The 20,590-nt window shown below is 38.4% G+C and overlaps 1 protein-coding gene across 5 annotated transcripts in view; it reads right to left on the bottom strand.

The window, feature by feature from the left end:
* AKAP11 (A-kinase anchoring protein 11) overlaps positions 1–20,590 on the bottom strand; it is a 51,484-nt gene that overhangs the window by 7,449 nt on the left and 23,445 nt on the right. For 4 of the 5 annotated variants that reach the window (XM_032402945.1, XM_032402949.1, XM_032402947.1 and 1 more), the window contains 6 exons: positions 19,911–20,045; positions 17,996–18,260; positions 12,911–17,420; positions 8,699–8,854; positions 3,603–3,686; positions 2,789–2,835 (listed from right to left, as the gene is read on the bottom strand). In XM_032402945.1, the coding sequence (XP_032258836.1) occupies positions 2,789–2,835; positions 3,603–3,686; positions 8,699–8,854; positions 12,911–17,420; positions 17,996–18,260; positions 19,911–20,045 (5,197 nt within the window). The remainder of the gene's footprint in view (positions 1–2,788; positions 2,836–3,602; positions 3,687–8,698; positions 8,855–12,910; positions 17,421–17,995; positions 18,261–19,910; positions 20,046–20,590) is intronic. The other variant, XM_032402946.1, reaches the window with a different exon arrangement.

Genomic DNA, 20,590 nt, shown 5'->3' with positions numbered 1-20,590 from the left:
TTATTTGAAAGGGCACAATAATTCTACAACAAAGGAATAACTTTGATCATCCACTGAGAGCACAAATACAAAACTCTATTTTGAGGCACTGAATATCAAGTACTGTAGATGCCATAATTTGTGTCAAAATAAGATCCACAGGTAAAGAAAGAGAAAACAAAACTATAAAGCTATGATTACAATCTAAATATAAATCTCAAATAAATATATTAAATCGACTCAAGAAAGCTTCTCGAACTAAGAGAGGTAACAGAAGCCACAAACACTTGTATAGGGCATATTACATCGTAAGTATTGTTCTAAGCTCTTCCTATATACAAACCCCCGGAACCCTCACACCCATCCTGTGAAGCCAGAACTATCATCATCTCCATCTTACAGGTGAGGGACATGAGGCAGAGAGATCCAGAGTCATATAGCGGGGAAGTGGCTGGGCCAGGATATGAACACACAGTCTGGCTCCAAACTCTTAATCACTTCATTCTTTAGGCAGAAGAGGGGGATAAAAATGTCACATGCAGCCACTTACATCCCAAAAGCCAGACCAGGGAATTTTCTGGGTATAACCCTTTATAAATAAGATATTGCTCTCGAGTTTCATTTCTTTTTTTTTTATGAACATTATGTTCTCAACATAAAGAAGGACGAATCGCTGTTGACTATAAAACAAATGACCTGTAGGCCGATACCATGTGTCCAACACTCCTGCTTAGTGACTGCCGAGCAAAAGGCAGCGCTGAGACAAGGGGCCTCCCACGTAAGAGGTGAGCAGCCGGCCTGCTGGCAGACATCATGCCACTTCGTACCCGGCACGGAAATTTCTTGGTCAATGTCCCTGATTCTTTTTTACAGGTTGCAGGGCATTCTAGACCACTACTAATCATTTTTAGGATTTGGGTTGGTCCCTAATTTTTTCACTTAAAAAAAAACAGATCCACGTCATTCTCTTCAGATAAACGTACTGCCTTTTCCCTCCTCTCCCCCCACTCTCAATCAAAAATGGGTCTGGTGCACTGTGAAACCAGACATGGTCTCTGGGCCATTTTGTAAATCCTGCAGAGGTCATGGGGTTGGAAGCCAAGTCACCCATGACTTCTCTGTATTATTGGCTTTCTCAGTTATGGGGCTCCTGGCTGCCTGGCCAAGGAGAGGTCACTCAACACCAGGGAAAAGGCAAGTGGCTGACCTCCTGCAACTAAAAATACAACAAAATGAGGTTTGTTGCCTTAGGATTTCCATAATTTTGAATCTTTCTATAAACCCGTATCAATCTGTCCTATTTTACCAATTCCTAATTTAACAAATTTCAAAGCTGGCCACAATTTTCTATATAATGAGAGATGACTATGATCTCAAAAGCTGAGTAGTGACATGAATTTACATATAGTAAATTTCTATCTACTCACAAAAGAAATCCTAAAGAGTCTGCTAGTGCCAAAAGTAAATTTTTTTAAATCAATTTCATATTTATATTAACTTATATCTTCTTTTCTCTTAATTGTCCCTCAGTAATAAAGTCAGTTAAGTAATGACTAGTTCACTGAGGAAAATACTCACCACATGCATTTGCACCATCTACAGCCTTTGGAACAACTTTCCTCACAGGCATTATTTGGGAAAAGGGACACAACTTGCCTAGACAAAGTCAACACTCTTTTAGTCAACAAAAAGAAAGCAAATATTACCTAGCCTATCTGTCCCTCTAAGAATATTGCCCTACCCCTACTTCATATCTGATGACAAAACTTCTAGAAGTCCTATATGAAGAATGTTTACTTAAAAAAAAAAAAAAGAATGTCTAGTTAGCAGAAGCACTGGGACTAAAAAATAATCACCTTAAGTCTGAGGATTTTAACTCAGAAACCAGTACATGACTTCCCTAAATAAGAAAGGCATAATTGGCGATAAAACTAATCAGACACTCAGGTGTTATAAAGTACATTTTGAGAAATTCATTTGGGCAATTTTCTCAGTTTGCCCATTTCTAAAGAAATGAAAAATAAAAAGACTAGCTCAAAAACAAATATCTCAAACAGTATGAATATTTTTAGGTGCCACTTTATAGAAAACATTATTGGTATTTGCATAATAAAAGAATAAGCCATCTAAATACAATGAAAATTCAGCTTCAACATGGAAAGTTTCTGCATTCACTCAGACATTCTAATATTTGAATTAAGGATTATAAATCATGGTCGAGAACACGGTGACCAATGGTATCTAGTATTTAGATATTTGGAATTATGTTCATCAAAGGAAGAATTAACTATTTTCTTCAAATATGTATATTTGTGAGTTTAGGAATAGAACTGAGAGAGGGAAGGATTGATTTTAAAATGTCTTTTAATTTTTACTTACTAATTTATGTAACATCAACATTAAACACTAATTCGAGAGGTTACTAGTTTGGAAGGAAAAAACTAGGGCACATGCCATAATTATAATAAATTATATCTTATAATGCAAGGGTTTTATGTTTACATAAACCCTTACATATAGAGAGATTATCATAAATTTCCCTCTCAAATCATTGAGTAATTCTTTTAAAGTAGTTCAATCTTTACACCAATGGGCACTTCATTAGTTTAGCAATCAAATGGTACAAATGGTTCAACAAAGGACCTGCCGCTGGATACATTAGTTCAAGAATATCCTGATTTGTAATGTAAATACCCTGATTTGTAATAACCTGGAGCTTCAGTGATGAAAACGCACAAGGTGAAGACTCTTCTAGGAAACCTTAAACAAAAACACATGCAAACACTTTGAAAAACAATCTGTCAATTACCTTCTCCATCATCCTCATGATCTTCATCTTTATCATCTGGCCCATCACTTTTCGAATAAAAGAGCAGAAGCAGTTAAAAAAAAAAAAAGCTTTAATTAACAATGGTATTAAAACTAATTCTTAAAACGTGGAAAAGAATGAATGTTACAATATGATATATGACATTTAAAAAGGGAAGAGATGACAATAAAAAAAGGAAGCTTTGCTTCTCACACCATTTCATGTTAAAATCTGAATTGTAAATGATGCCTAGACAGGTCATCAATAACCAAGAAGTTCTACCTTACCGTGATGGAGAACGCCAAGTAATTTCATGATAAAATTTAATTTCAAATAGCTTAAAGCTAAAATATTCTACTAATTTGGTTTTGGATAACACTGCATTTGAATTATCATAGAATGCCGTGGCATCTGCTAATGCCAAGGACATATTTTTAACACACTAAAAATACATTTTTCCTACACTTTCCTTACATGTGAAATAAAATTACATACAAAAACAACACAACAACAAAAACCAGAAATCCTGTAGGAAGCAAGCTCTTTTTAATGAAATAATAATTGGTAGGATGAGAAATAGCAAGCAAAGCAACACATGCATAGATGTAACACATTTTGCAATTAGATGTCAGTCGTCTCTTAGCATAATTGAAGTTTCTCATTAGATGTAAATTATCAAGCAGAATCATGTCCAAACATAGGAGAAAAGCAGACTGATACATATTGGCACTGTAACCCACGTTCTTTTAAGAATATGACATCATGCATTAGTGTGAAAGAATCATCAGTTTGTAAGTTTCTGGACTGGACCAACCTGTCTGATGTTGGAAAGGATAAATTGTCCTCATACAAATCTCCTTCTAAACCAAGACTGCTCCAGCTACTGCTGTTACCATTACTGCCAGAAGAAGAAAAGAACAGAGCTGAACCAGAAAATGAATAGTAAAGAAGACCTTGGTTTTCCTTGGAACAGCTTCTGTCGGTGGTAAGTGGGAGGTTCGGAAGCTGCCCGGCGGAGTGGTGCATCCGCGGAGGCTGAGAGACCATCACTGCAACTGGGCGGCCTTGGACATTTGGGAGTTCTCTTACTTGTCCTCCATAGATCAGGAAAATTATTCTCATTTTATATGTATTTTACATATGAACACAACAGAATGGCTTGTAGGACAGCAAATGAATGCGTGAAGTAAGAAGTTTCAATGATTAAATCAACATCTATGGCAAATCTTCAATGATTAAATCAACATCTATGGCAAATCTTGGGATATAATTTGTAAAAAGCCAATACTCTTCCATTTGGATAAAGTTTTAAAAAGACCACAGGTTAACTATCTCTCAGCTCTTTAGACAACGCAAACACTGATGGGTTTGGGGGGCGGGAATGAAAGGACAGGCACCGAAACATAGTCCCAAATAGACCTCTTCTAACTACTTGGAGAAAAGATGTTTTCTGATTTCAAAATACTCTTATTATGTCAATTACTTTCATTTCATACATGATGTGTAATTCAGTAGGTGGCAAATAACATACATTTTCTTCAGAATATTGAGTAACCAAGGCTTACTACACCTGTCTGGTGGGCCAGTCACTAATGCCACATGGGTACCTTCTTAAACTACTGAATCGAAAGAAGAAAGCAACTATGTTCTAAAACTGCGGCAAAGCAATAACAAACAAAAAGCGACTGTGTTCGGAAACAAAACTAAATTTAATTTTTCAGATTAAAACCTAAACATGCAATTTAAAATACTAATCATTAAAATAATTAGTAAGCACATTAGTTCGCAGTGATAAGCAGCTTATATTTCCCCACATTAGGCTAGGCAATTATAAAAATTAATACGTACACAAACTAAAATTTGGGTTCTAAAAAGTGAATTAACACAAAATCATCTTCTGTGCATCAGTAAATGTTGACAAGGTTACAAAAAAAAGGATGATTATTTAAAAGTTCTAAAGAGTTTCCAAGCAATTTCAATAATTTGCATATCCATATTTACTCTGGCGCTAGCAAACTGTCACAAACTAGACTGTGTTAGAAAAGTTAAAACTGGGGGCGCCTGGGTGGCTCAGTCATTAAGCGTCTGCCTTCGGCTCAGGTCATGATCCCAGGGTTCTGGATCGAGCCCCGCATCGGGCTCCCTGCTCAGCGGGAAGCCTACTTCTCCCTCTCCCACTCCCCCTGCTTGTGTTCCCTCTCTCTCTGTCTCCCTCTCTGTCAAATAAATAAATAAAATCTTTAAAAAAAAAAGAAAAGTTAAAACTGAGCAGTGTCTTTGCAGCCTATGTTCAAACAAATATAGCTCTGTTATAAAACCATGAAAACAGCCAGAGTTTTGCCTACGTAGCCTGCTGTCAGACAAACCAAAGATGGGAAAACATAGAAATACAGAATGGACAGACAGCCTGTGAGCCAAACCAAAAGGAAAAATTGAGGATCTCAAACATTGCATTCACCTCTACTAATAGAATGATTTTCTAAACAAAGAAAAATATTACAAAATTAAAATTCTTAACCCATATGCTAACAACAATAATGAGTCCTCCTTTTAATTAATCATCAAAATCCATCACCTAAGGTTTCGGTGAACATGCAAAGATATAACGCCTAAAAAATGTCAAGACCAAAGACTCAAACTCCCTCTATTTAACCTCATTCCCCCTTCCTCTTGCCCCTCAAAATGGGTCAGATTCCAAGTCAGTTATTTATAAAATGTCACCTCTAACTAGGGTGCCCGTATAATTTCTCATCTAACCAGAATACTTCTGGAAATGAAAGAAGTCACCATTAATAAGTACACCAGAGCAGCGGGAAGTAAATTCAGACTGTCCCAAGCAAATTGGGAGGTACAATTGTCCTCCATTAACCCGACATAAAACAACTTAATTTCTTCACTTAACAGTGTTCCTATTTCATTCTTGAACACTGCCCTGCTTCCATCATTTTCTTTTAAATCTTTTCCTATTTCCTATCTATTCCTGTCTGTGTATTTTCCATCTTTTCATAATTCCTAGGTCTCGAGCAGGTGTACCTCAAGCCAGTGGGGGTGAAGGGCTAAGACTCTTTATCGTGGTTTTCAGCCACATAAAGACTACTATCGATTTTGACGTATCTCATAAGTATTATCTCAAAAATTCCGCAAGCCCGGTCCCATCTCTTACCTAATCTACTACATAACTTTTAAGAAATTCACAGACTGCTTGAAATACTTAAGAGACACACATACACAGACCAAGTCTCTTTCAGATCGAATAATTACACACTCCTCATAAACACCTGTGAAACTCTGAAATTATTATTTCTTTTTTAACTGCTGCTCTCTACTAAACTTCCTACTTGGGAGTAAAAGCACATGAAGTGTCCAAACCATTGAGGTCTTTTATCTCCTATCTGATCTCTGTACCAGAAAATTACAGTTCCTACAGCAGATGGCATCGAAGACAAAACATGTGCAGCTATGTATCTGAAGTGTGATCTCTGAACCACCTGCATTAAAATCATCTGAGATTTTTGGGACCTCCAACGACCTAATGAATCTTTATCTCTCTTAATCTTAATCTCTCTAGAAATTCTGTGTTCAACAAGCATACTACCAACCCTGGATGAGCCCTACTCTTTGTGCTTGAACCTTAATAACCACAGAGCATAATTGTTCTGTGTTCAATTAAAACTACAGGTATTTTTCTGAAAAAATGCTGTGAAGCCAAGTTATTCCCCATCCTGAATTCAGTTAATTTCCTGAACCAAATGCATTTACCCATGTTTAACAGAATTCTTTTAGTCGCCGCCTGATTCGGTCTTTTTGAAACTTGGCTCTGTTAATGAGATGATCTTTCCATCTTTGTTTTAAGTCATTCACAAATAATGAGCAGAGCAGTCCCTTCTTATGTGCAGAGGATGCATTCCACGGCCCGCAGTGGAGGCCTGAAACCATGGGCAGTACCGTACCCTACAGATACTACGTTTTTTTCTTCACATACATACCTATGATGAAGTTTACTTTATAAATTAGGCACTAGTAAGAGGTTAACAACAAAAACTAATAATAAAAGAGTAATTATAACAATATACTATAATACAAGTTATGTGAATGTGGTCTTTCTCTCTAAAAATAACTTCTTGTATGTACTTACCATCCTTGTGATAATGTGAGATGATAAAATGCCTACATGATGAGATGGAGTGAGGGGAATGACACAGGCACAGTGACACAGTGTTAGGCAACAAGTGACCTTCTGACAACATGTCAGAAGGAGGGTCATCTGCTTCTGGACCTTAACTGACCATGGGCAACTGAAACTACAGAAAGCAAAACCGCAGATGGGGGTGGGCGGTGCGGGGGACATTACTTATCTTCTATCACTAATAAAATGCTAAAGAGGACAGAACCAAGGACAGAGCCATCCAACCAGACAACATTCTGCACAGAGCTGTTCAACTGGCTACAGGCCCCTTAATGCCACACGCCATGAACCCTAGTTCGCCCATTTTAACAGCAGGATTTCCTAAGCAGCAACATCAACCCTTACTGAAATTCTAGAAGCCTGTGTTTCTCCAAGATGAGAGAAGAATTTAAGTGTTAACATTCTATTCCTGGTAGAGTTATGGAAAGGGCCACATGATGTTTGTGATATTACCCTTACTTCCCACTACCAGTTTTAAAGACTGTCTTTTCGGACCCAGATTTTAAGATGTACTGGTGGTTTACATAGCATTTTAAGAAACTATGACAAAATAGATGTTTTATGAAAATATTAATACTTACTGGTTAATCCAAACATCAGACAAAATGCTCTGAGATGATGTCTTCTAACAGGTGAAAAGCCATTTCCTTCCCTTCATCCCCTCCTCCCACCGTCTTCTCACTTCCTCGTCTTGGTAAGTCAATTCCAAGGGTTCTGTTCCACTGAAGCCTCACAGGCTCCTTTCCACAGCCCGAAACTAAGAAGCCTTTCCTCTCCCTAGACTCAGCCCTGGATGGCACTGATTATTTCCAATTATCAATTAATGTGGATAAAAATTTATGGCATTTTATAGTTTAGTCAGGAATGCCTTTAGAGAGTAAACAATGTAAGAAACAAGTGTATCAGAATAAAATATGCCAAAGACTGTTACTATAAACAAAATAAACTAAGACAAGTTATATATGAGGTAAGTGCTTCCTGCTGTACAAAACCATATTTTTATAAGGAGTTTACGTATTTTCAGTCATTCAAGTATAAATGCTCCAGGTCATTTTGTTCCTGAATAGCAGGGTAAGTGAGGAATCCTTCCCAAAAAAGATATTACTTTCACTAATAACAAGAAAATTACAGGGTCATTAAGATACCTTTTACAGAGATGAACCATGAGAGACTATGGACTCTGAGAAACAAACTGAGGGTTCTAGAGGGGAAGGGGGTGGGGGATGGGTTAGCCCCGTGATGGGTATTAAAGAGGGCATGTTCTGCATGGAGCACTGGGTGTTATACGCAAACAATGAATTGTGGAACACCACATCAAAAACTAATGATATATTGTATGGTGGCTAATATAACATAATAAAATAAAATTTAAAAAAAAAGATACCTTTTACAGATCACTGCCTTTTTTCTCAGCCTCTAAAGAAAAAAAGGTACCCTTTTTAAAAAGTGAGAGATACAAAAGTCCAGGAAAATCCTAAGGGTATAAAATCAAATGTATGGAGTATTTTTCATTATCAACCACTGGCACACGTAAGGAAACTTAGCTTGGCTAATAACTATACCTAATAAATGTGAAAAACCATTAGAACTACATTATGGATAATAAAATACATTCTGAAAATAATAAAAGATTTTCAAATTCATCATTTTTAAAAACCCAGTATAAATTTACTCCCGAGGTCTGAGGACCTAAACTATGGAATCACATGCACAATTTTAGTTACCTTTCACTTAGGTGATGAAAACTGCTACTTTCATCCTGGTGTTCATCTTCAAAACTTAAATTGGACCAGCTACCAGTGCTGTCATCACCAATACTGAGATTCATCTGCTGGCTGCCAAAAGACTCAGTTGACTGAAAGTCTTCTATTTCTTTTGGACTGAAAAAAAAAAAAAAGGAAGGAAGGAAGGGAGGGAGGGAGGGAGGGAAGAAGAAAAGGAAGGAAAGGAAGGAAGGGCGAAAAGAAAAAAAAATTCAATCCAATTCTAAGACTATCAATTTGATGATAAAGATGACAAAAACAATCGATATTCACAGCCACACCAGTGGCCCATCCAACCCTTTGTGTCTGCTAAAAAAGAGACTTTGCAGGAGAGCATACTATTTTCAAAGTTAACTGAGCTATATCTATTATCCACCCCAAGTGCTCTATTTATCTAAATTCTCTTTAAAGCAATTCATAGTTTCAACTGGGACCACTATAAAGGAGCACAAATTTCTAAGTTTATCACCTACTTTGTAAGACAGTACTTTTAGTTGTACTGAGAGGAAGCTCTTTCTGGCTTCAAGAACAAAAAAAGTAGTTCGAAGAATTCTAGTACTGTCAAACAAGCCTAGAGTCAAATTTAAGATTTTGAGCATAGGATCATAACCCTTCTCATTCTTTTTCTCAATGAAGAAGAGACATTTATATTTTTATTCCATTTTCACAAGAAAGGCCACTGTTCGATTACTGTAATTGCCCCCTCTATATTTTATTCTCAACATAGCAGTTTAAAATGATGTTTTTCAAGATGAAGAGGAAAAATGTTAGTCGTCTGATCAAAACATCCTAGCGGCTCCACACCAATCAGAATGAGAGTCCAAATCCTTATAACATACTCGCTGGTATGACACCCTCTCCTAGTCTCCATGGTGTCCCATCTATTACTCTCCCCAGCCCTCTCACTGCAGCCACGCCTGCCCCTGTGCGGCTTCCCCAACATGCATGATCCTACCCCTTTGCCTGGAACCCTCTGCCCCAATTCCCACGTGACTTACTCTCTCTTCACCTTTGGCTCTTTGCTCAGACGTTATTTTATCAGTGTTGCTTTCCCCCTCTCTACCTATTCAAAACTGCAAACCAGGGGCGCCTGGGTGGCTCAGTCGTTAAGCGTCTGCCTTTGGCTCAGGTCATGATCCCAGGGTCTTGGGATCGAGCCCCGCATCCGGCTCCCTGGTCAGCGGGAAGCCTGCTTCTCCCTCTCCCACTCCCCCTGCTTGTGTTCCCTCTCTTGCTGTGTCTCTGTCAAATAAATAAATAAAATCTTCAAAAAAAAAAAAAAACAAAACCGTAAACCATCCCCACCTGCTGCTACCACCCCCACCCCACACCCACACCTCCCTTCCTTGCTTCAGTTTTCCTCCAAAGCACTTCTGTGTGATGCACTTGGCTATTTTACTTGTCTTTTTCTACCGTAACATAAGCTCCAGAGAACACATATTTTTGACTGTTTTACTTATTTCTGTATCCCCAATGCCCAGAATAAGTCCTGAACTGCCCCACCCCCCTCTGGGGCTATCCTCATCTTATATTTAAGATACAGCAACTGGAATTATACTGGACAGGCACATTATAGTTTTGTTTTTTTTTTAAAGATTTTATTTATTTATTTGACAGAGAGAGAGAGCACAAGTAGGCAGAGAGGCAGGCAGAGGGAGAGGGAGAAGCAGGCTCTCCGCTGAGCAGGGAGCCCGACGTGGGGCTGGATCCCAGGACTCCGGGATCACGACCTGAGCCGAAGGCAGCCGCCCAACCGACTGAGCCACCCAGGCGCCCCAGCACATTATAGTTTTGAGCCATAACAGAGCTCTACTTTGTTCTTTTTAAAATTTTTAACTCTTTTCTGGAATGTGCCGCAATCTAATCGTTTTCTGGTTGAAATGACCCAGTAGATGAGGTCCAGAGAAGAGTTTTAATGACTGCTGGGTTATTCTGGCTCAGAAATAATAGCTCAGAATATAGTTTAGATGTTTGCTCTGCTAAAAATACACTACCATGTAATTCCCCATTTGACACTTCACATACCACCCACATACCACCCTTCTGTACATTACAGCTCTGTGAAATATTTATGGCTATTTTCATGAATCAAACATTTACAAGAAAGGGGATGCCAAATGATACCTTTAAAAATAATCCATCTGAACGAATCCCTCTAAAGCTTGAAAGGCAAACCATTTTACCTTCAGAAACAGGAAATGGGAAACAGTACACTGTACAAACTAGAGCCAGCTTTTAATAATCAGCACTTACAGAACTCTACACAACTGTTAAGAAAAGGAAAAAGAACTACAAAGTAATATTCTACTGGCCTTGATAAAAAGTTGGACTAGGACAGCACAGGCCTGTAGGAGTAACTCCAGGGGCCTACCTACTCACCCAAGAGAGTTAAGAAGGGAAAGTGAAAATACTGAGCTACCAATAGCAAAGGCATGTGCCAGGCCCTGGGAAGGATATTTTAGAGACTCCAATGTAGGGGAGAGTCTCTTTTCCTCCCAGGGCCTTGGGGGAGGCACAGGGAGAAACAGTTAAAATAGCCCGAGGCCGATTTTGTTTGCGGAAGGTTGCTTCAGTTGTAGAAAGGCCTAGTTTACTACCACTTATTCATTCATGTACTTATTAACCACTTATTATATGTCTATCATCATATTAAGAACTGACAGGCAGTCATGAACAAAGAAAATGCAGGTCTGCAGATTTTTACTGTAAAGGGCCAAATAGCAAACACTTAGGCATTGTTGGCCACGTCCCTACTTCAACTACTCAACTCTGCCATTAAAGCATAAAAGCAGCCACAGACAATACATAAATGAATGAGCACAGCTATGTTCCAATATAACTTTATTTATGAACATTAACATTTGAATTTCATATAATTTTCACATGTCACAAAATAGTATTCTTTTGATCACTGAGGAAATGTAAAAACCATTCTTAGCTCACAGACAATAATAAACAAACAAACAAGCAGAGGCCAGATTTGGCCTGTGGGTTATGCTTTGCCAACCCCTGCTCTAGGAGAAAGGAGGCTACCTGATTACAGCAAACAGAGACCTCCCTTGGTTCACCGGAAACATCACAAGAGGACGCCATGGCACAACTGGACTCCAGGGTCCTGGCCAAACTGCATCTCCCTATTTTAAGATGGCTAAGAAGAGAGGTGGTCCTTGCCACGGCTTTGACAAAAGCTACTAAAAAAATCTGAGGAATCCTGTGACTCCACTTCAACTCTAGGAACTTTCTCTGTCCGGTGGGACTAACAAAATCCTACAAACTAATAACACAAGTTGGTCCTGATGTTTTCCAGGGAGTAAAAAAAACGGTTAGAAGTGAAAATTTTTACTAAGGTGTTGGAATCACTGAGCACAAGGCACAGCTACTGAAGAAGAGGACACTGTGAGACCATCAGAAAGAACTGTCCCCTTAGACAGGGACCCATCAAAAGAAGTGACATTTGAGTGGGGTTTCATATCCTGGGAGCCTGGGTGGCTCAGTCGTTAGGCATCTGCCTTCGGTTCAGGTCATGGTCCCAGGGTCCTGGGATGGAGCCCCGCATCGGGCTCCCTGCTTGGCGGGAAGCCTGCTTCTCCCTCTCCCACTCCCCCTGCTGTGTTCCCTCTCTTGCTGTGTCTCTGTCAAATAAATAAATAAATTAAAAAAAAAAAAAAAAGAGAGAAGTGATGGCAGTAACAGAAATCCTTGGCGAATTTTTAAAGCTTTCTTCCCTCACAGCAGTTTGGTTAAATTATGCTCTTTTTAAGAAAACTTACCTTTGTGAAGAGAAAGAAGAAAACACTGTAAAAAAACTTAATCTCAGAGTAGTTAATGATCACGGTAATACTCTACACTTGCCGTCTAAAACTCTCTGGCTTTTTCTCCAATCCAGCTTTACTCTGTGAACAGGGGCAAGATGACTATCCTGCCTAAGCCTCCTCTTCTAGTTCGGGAAAGGGTTAACACCTTCCCTCAAAAGGGCTGTTGGGGGGATAATGAGACAACAGAGCTGGAGAGTAACATACGGGATATGAAACCCCACTCAAATGTAGTAGGCAAAATTTTTTTTTTAACTTGGGGTTCAAAAAATTGTACCTTTCTTAATAGGACCTAAGACACATATGATCAAGTTTAACTTTTCGTTTTATCATTAAGACCCAAAAGGAATCTGAAACTCACCTGCTAACCGCACGTCCAACATTCGTCATTGCTGACGTCATTATTTCTGTGGTAAGGCTCTCAGCAAAGCTAACGCCATCTTGTCCAATTCCGCTATCAGCCGCCAAGCTGGTATGGCTCACCTCTCTCTCTGCTTTTTCAATAGCTTCAGCAACTATCTTCTCAGCAAGCACCGTCTTCTTATCGAGACCAACATGAATTTGTGGGACATCAAGATGAAAAATTCTAGATTCCTGATAGACATTGCTAAGTTTTGAATTAGAAACTGGCTTCCTACTAGCAAGTGAATCCTGTCTGGAAACATGCAGAGATGAATTTCCAGTGCAATCGTGCAGTTCTTTACGGCCACAGTATCTGCAAGCTTGGCTTATAATAGGTGACAACTTTTGCCCATGAGTGACCCTATCGGCTGCTTTCGTGGACTCAGACACATGGAAAACTGCGGATCCTAAACTTAGCTCTAAAGTGTCATCCACTACTTTCTTAGCATACTGCTCTATAGCTTGAACGACATTCTCTCCATAAGCAGACCCATTTAAGCTGCCCGTACTGTGGTAAATTCTGTGACTTTGTGAGGAAGGTTGAAGAGACTGAAGAAATTCTGGCTCGATGTGAGACTTGGTATCTTCATCACATCCAGGCTTTTCATAAAGGCAAGAATCTGTTAAGGATTTTGGCAAGCCACCTGCAGATGCTGTCAGCTCTTTTGTAACATCTCTTGCTATGCTGTGAGCAAGAGAGCTTGAAAAACCACACAGTTCAGAGCACTCATTTTTATATGTATCCCGTGTCCATTCACAAGTTTGATTTTTACAAAGGTAAGCTCCGTTTCTTTTACTTTGTCGTTCTTTATCTACTTCTTGGTGGTGTTCTTTGTTTAAGAACTTGAACAGTTCATTCTTGGTTTTTACCTGTGAGCTTTGCATGGGGAACATTTTTGAGCTGCACTTCATTTTGGCGGTCTTAGCGGCTTCTTGTAATCCTGATTTAACAGATCGATAAGCAAGTCTATTGGCATACTGGTCCATTATTAACTCACTATTGCCACCCTCCTGTTTTAGCACTTGGATAATGTGACCCGCGTACTCGTCTGTCACGCTTTCACAGCTGGGATACTTGTAGGTCAGACCAGACATACAAGAACTTGGTGGTAATGAAAGAATGAATGGCTCTAGTTCTCTTGAGTGGGCTACAGCCTCTCCATCCAACTTCTCTTCTGATCTATCATCTCGGCCCCCATCAGCGTAACAACTGTTCTTTCTTTGGCTGAAAAGCACACAACTTCTAACTTTTGCTATTTTCTCAGCTTCCGTAAGGACTTCAGCGGCCAGATCACCTGCAAAATTGCGTAATGTTTGTAAATTTTCCTCTGAGCAATTTAAAACAGTAGGTGACACACTTCTGTGATTTTGTGCGTTTAAGCGAGGGCTTTTCGCCTTGGGTTCTTGAATGACTTTATTATCTAGGTGGGAAGCTGCCATTTCTGTTGCGAGAGAGATGATGTGGGTAGCTAATGATTCTGCAAACTTAACTTTCTTCCCTAAGTGCTCAGGCTTCACATCCACTTCCGGATGCTCTTCATCTTCACTACTTTCAACTTCTTCTGAAAGAGATCGCATGAGTTTCAACATGAACTCTTCTTTTTCTATCGTATTTTGTTCATTTTCAGACAAACTACCCACAGATGAGTTGTGAGGTGTAGAGGGAGGTGTAGCAGGTGCAAATTCTTTTGCTAATTCCCCCTTGAGTTTTTTGGTTAACTTCTTGATATCCCATTCCGAACTAGCCTGGGACGGTACCAGAGGAGTGGAGGGAGGAGTATCAGGTATTACATTTCCGTCTCTAATTTTCTGTTTATCTTCCACATGCAAACCATCTACACATGGAAGCACTGTGGATGGGTAAGTATGTGAATGAGGAAAAGGATGTTCTTGCCCGAAAGACAAGGGCTCAAGTGCTGTATTATTCACATTATGCTTTTTCACAAATTTGTCTTTAGCAACTTCCTTCAAATCAGGTTTCTGACCTGCAGCTGTTGGACAAGGTGGTAGTGTCTCTAGAGAAGAGCCGTGAACCGATGAACCTTTACATTCTGGAACACAATCCTTTCCTGCTGAAAGTGAACAGTGGGTTAAGTGATCTTGAGCATCAAGAAATTTGGGGAACTTTTCCAAGGTCAAGTGTGACTCTTCTCTGGAAACAGGCAAGCCTTCCTTGGGTTCGGCATTTTTATCTACATTTGGGATCGCTGATTTGCTTTTATCTATGGAATGTTTAATAATAGATTTTGATAACTGATCAGCAAACAGGTCCTTACTGCTAGCTTCACTCTGTTGCAGTGTTGCTTGACCGCGGTGGAAAGGAAGGGGCTTTCCCTTTACTGTTGCAGTTACCCAATCTGCGTGTTCATCGGCTGTTTTTGTACCTTTGAGGGATGTCATTGACTCTAACGTTTCATTTACAATCGTATGCACCACTGCTGCAGAAAAGTTGCTAATAATCACAGGATCGCTTGTTAATTTTGAAGAGCTCTGCATTTCGATGTCCTCATTTGTTGGTTTAAAATCTTTCTGGTTACCTGGATTGTGGTCTGAGGGTAAACAAATATTTCTGAGACACGCCACTTCCTCTTCTCTGTTTTTTGTGGTAACACGTGTCTGGGTAGAATCACCATTCAAATTAGTATCATCAGACGACCGATGAGACTTTGCCGGATATATGTTAGATGAAATGTGATATGGGAGAAGGGCACTTCCTGCCAAGGGCACTGGTATAGAAGTAACAACTCCAGAAGTACAAAACAAGGCCTGCTGTACTGTGTACTCCTTTTTATAGTCCTGCATGGGTCTGGTCGCCGTAACGGTCTGACTGTTAAAAGCAGAAGACATGGAGGTCTGTGTCGACGGCACTAAATTTTCCGTGCTCGCACACTTTATGTTATCTGTAGAAACACTCACTGCTGCCTTGGTTGTGAAGGTCACATCGACCTGCGAAAGCTCAATAAACGCTTCCTGTATTACAGACTCAGATAAGTCTTTTGCATAGGACTTTACCACTCTGTCTTCACAGTCCGACGACCAACACTGTGGAGATGCGGGTGTTGGAGGATAGGAAAACTGACACACTTCCATGATGCCTTCAAAAACAAGCTCTTCAGCAAGATCTGCAGCAAACCTAGCAACTGTGTTTGTGAATATCTGCTTCTTTACATACTGTAAATCCTGTAAAGCATTTGCTAAAGCTTCACTCACCAAAAAGTTAGCCAGACCGCTAATGGCACGTTCTCTCAGTGAAAATGCACACTGCCTTCTCAGTTCATTAAATGCTATCTGAAAAACGGAGGTTGTCAATTTGATGGCTAAGTGACACAGTGCATTGGTACATGAAGACATTCCTTTCTGTAAGTCTTTAAATGCACTGCCAAAACTCTTTTCCACAAGATCTGATGCAAATTTCTGAATGCTATCTTTAATCATCAAGGATTTATTTTTAGATTTACTTTTTTGATCAAGGCTTTCACTCTTAAGAGCTATGGTTTTATTTTCTCCCTTTTTAATACTGTTCATGTTTGAGGTTACATTAGTGGGTTGGGCATGAAGAACAGAGTCCAGTACCTCACATGAAATGCTATGGGCATAATCCTCAAAGGTGTAATAAATAGAATCATGATTTTCATGACTCCTATCTCCACCAATATCTGTTTGGCAAAAACATTCAGCAGGAGTACAGCCTCCAAGAGGACTAAAGGCAGAGGATCGAATAGGGCTAAACAAACCGCTGTCTTCCCCTGACGCCTTCACCGGGCGAGGTGAATCTGGAGCATCACACAGGTTACTGTAAGGGGATTCTGGTTTACGAGGAGTCGGCTTTCTAACATTAGCTGGGAGAGCTGGACGATCAAACTTGAATTTTTGAGGATTCATAGTAGTGGTTACAGAACAAGATTTTTCATGTTTGTGTCCTTTCTTTTGTGATGTCTTTCCTAGGACAGGATCTTTTGAAAATGGACAAGAAGTCTCTAAAGTTTGCTCTAGTTCATCAAACTGATCAAAACTATCAAAAAATTCACTTACTTCTGAGTCTGAATCCTCTATATCATCTTTCATCACAGGAATTTTAGGTAACTCAAGTTTTGCTTTTAAACTTTTCTGATAACCCTCTTCATCCAAGAAAATAACAGGACTTGGACTGGAGCATTCGGATTCAGAGGAGTAGGCAGGAGAAGAAGAAAAAAACGTTTTCTGTGCATCACTACCTTTATCTGAAGCATTAGATGACCTGTAGAAACTCTTTTGGATCCAAGGCTCAGAAATTAATGTGGTGACTGAAGTTTTCACAGAAGGTAGTTCTTTATGTCCCAGCATATTTATTAAGGAAGTTGAAGGTTTAGCCAATGACTTCTGCCTCCCAGAGCTAACCAGAATCCTTAAATCATGGGTTTCTAAATGGTGACCAGAAGAAGTCTGAGAAGCAGCATCACACTGGCTCTTTAGTGCAGTAATAGTTATTCCTATAGGAAAAGAATAAGATGATCAAATTATTCTTGAACAGAATCTTTTGAAAATTAATTTATATCAATGGGAATAAGTAGACTTTAAGCATGAAATATTTGTAACGTAAGTGTCTTCTACACTATGTGGTTTACCAGATTCATCCCAAATCACACTTGAGAGCAAATATAGCTTTTACTAAAATAATTTCATTTTACCGCACATCTGGGAATACCTGGTCTATGAAATGCTTAGCTTCTTGTCACATGTGCTAGGAAACACTAATACGGCCCCTCCACCAGCTAACTCTTCTCCAGCTTGAACCCAGCCATGGTGCAACCACTTAATGTAATGAGGTGAACAGTGCTTGAACAGCACCACCAAGATAAGAACAGAAATAGCAAAACTAAGAACCAGGTAACAATTTAAAAATCACAAGGAAATGAATTCCTTGCACAATCAAAAAAAAAAGTTAAAATGTTTACATCGCATCGAATTTCAAAATGAATTTAATTGAACTCAGCCTGAAAACTTTTAAAACTGAATGTTAAACTTTAATTTCCTTTTTCAAGAAAAAGTCTAGTAAAGAACAAACCATCATTATATGGCTTTGAGGTCTCTTCTTCCTCTAAGTGCTCAAAAGCAGTGACAAAGTCATCCTCTATGGAAGACACGGACTGGTTGGTATCATCATCATCTTCCTTAGCAGTCTCAAGTTGGCGCTTCTGATGCAAGTATGTGTCCAGGGTATATCTTATACCAGTAGCATATTTACTTAGGAGACTAAAGATAAAATCACTTCTGAGTCTTGGTAATGTAGGTGACACTCTCATGACACAGAGCATTCCAGAATGCTGACTCTTGGGAAAGATGAAAGTTTAGATAAAAATAATTTTACTTTCAAAACATATTATACATACAAAGCATATTATCTGGAAGTGAAGCCTAGAAATAACACAATCTCAGGGAAAAAAAAGAAATGCATGCATCCTGAGAGGCTCCCTGGTTTTGTTCATTCTTTTCATTCTTTCTCTACATTTCTCACTTCCCAATCACTTTTTCTCCCAATCTTTTTCTCGTCGCTACTCAAATTCCACCTATTCTATCTCCTGAAATGTTACAGAACTTACTATCCATATCTCTGGCAATTATGTTTTCCTATATTATTATATAGCCCCATGAGTTTCCTTGTTCATTAACCTAGCTCACCAACCGTAAACTGCTAGAGCTACGGTAGGAACCAGGTTCTATTCTATTTTTGTATCCCATTTTCCAGTAGCTTCCAGCAGGATACCACCTTCCCTATCATAAAAGAATCTTCCCCTCCTGAAAAATGAATGGGGGGAAATCGGAAGGGGAGATGAACCATGAGAGACTATGGACTCTGAGAAACAAACTGAGGGTTCTAGAGGGGAGGGGGTGGGGGGATGGGTTAGCCTGGTGATGGGTATTAAAGAGGGCATGTACTGCATGGAGCACTGGGTGTTATACGCAAATAACGAATCATGGAACACTACATCAAAAACTAATGATGTAATGTATGGTGATTAACGTAATAAAATAAAATTAAAAAAAAAAAGAATCTTCCCCTCCTTTTACCTAAATTTCTCTAGTATTACAATACAATTTTACAATAATGTTTACAGCTCTGAGTAAAAATATAAATCATCAGTTTTTTCCATACCTATTATCTTAAAAAATGCAAATACTGACAAATGACTCAGTGAAAAAAGCTAGAAATTAAATATAATAGCTGATCACCTCTCATAATCCTAGCAAATAAATCAAAGTTAATATAAATGAAGAGCATAATGAAGGAAATGAGGTAAAAGCAGTTCTACTTTTACCTGTAGACCTCATAATGAACACAGTAGTCTTTTATACTTGGAGTAAGTAATCCAAACTTTAAACCTACTGATTAATTTTTAGGAGATAAAACATGCAAAGCATTTTTCTTTGATGCATTATCAACAAAATAATACTTAGTAAAGAATTAAAGTTGCCGAATGTTATAAAACTACCTACCTGTCTGAAATGGTGACATTTTTATTTATAAATAAAGAATACATCTTTCAGATGTCACCTTTATAACGAAATTTTTTTTGACAGAAAACAAGTTAAAGTATGTTCTCTAAAACACTGAACACAATATTTATATAAATTTGGAATTGGCCATAAAGGAGTAAAAGATCTTATAGTTTATACAAAGGTAGAAGTAATTCAAGAAATCCAGAAATGAGTTTTCAGGAAAAAAATTAATATGTACTTGCATATCATTTAGGGAACTTCACATTAATTTAAAATCTAATTTAAAGCCATGGTCAAAATTATTCTAGCCTTCAGAGATTTCAAAGCTTTCTGAGTTATGTTTCTTACAAATCTTATTTCCTTGAGATAGCATTAAAAAAAAAGAAACTTCATCCAAGTATTTAAAAGTTAAATACTCTCTATCCAATGTCATTGTAAAATTTGCCCTGAAAAACACATTAGAAATGATATATAAAAGTTACCTGATTTAGAGGACCACTGTTTATATCTGATGATTTACTTATATCCTTCATACAAATAATTTCATTTTCATTTAGACTGCAGAAGTGCAGTGAATTCAGAAGATCTGGAAGTTCCAAAGAAACTGCAGCTAAATCCTAATTTAAAAGAGTAATACAATAAATAACACTTTTGTCAAGATTCCTATAATGTGCACGGCCTTATCCAAAACTACAAGGTCTATGGTTAATATATTTCCCAGTTCAAAATAATTAACATATGTAGCTTATCATACACAATTTTTTAACTCAAAAATAAAATGTACTAAAATATTTTAATACCTATTTCTGTAGCCTTTAAAAGTACAGACATCAAACTCTAAAGCATTTTTACATGGTACCTCACACATCCATGACAATTAGCATTTTAGTAGTTTTTAGCTGTAAATGTCAACCTGCAGTCTTCAGGTTAATCATGGAACACTTCCCACATATAGGGATTCTTCCAAGTAGAACGTGCTTCTTGGAGCTTAAGTTTTATATTTGTAAAATACAAATCTATTTTTCTGCCTTTCCTCTCCAAGGTATTGTATTAGACTCTGACTGAAAATTTATGAAGATATTACGGAAAACAGGGTTTTTTTTCTCATTTGTCCTTTTTATATAAATACTTTTTTTTTTAAAGATTTTACTCATTTATTTGA

Source organism: Phoca vitulina, unplaced genomic scaffold, assembly GCF_004348235.1.
Source record: "Phoca vitulina isolate PV1807 unplaced genomic scaffold, GSC_HSeal_1.0 scaffold5, whole genome shotgun sequence".
Lineage (NCBI taxonomy): Eukaryota > Metazoa > Chordata > Mammalia > Carnivora > Phocidae > Phoca > Phoca vitulina.
Note: the sequence above shows the minus strand (reverse complement) of the source record. Positions and strands in the feature narration are given on the sequence as shown.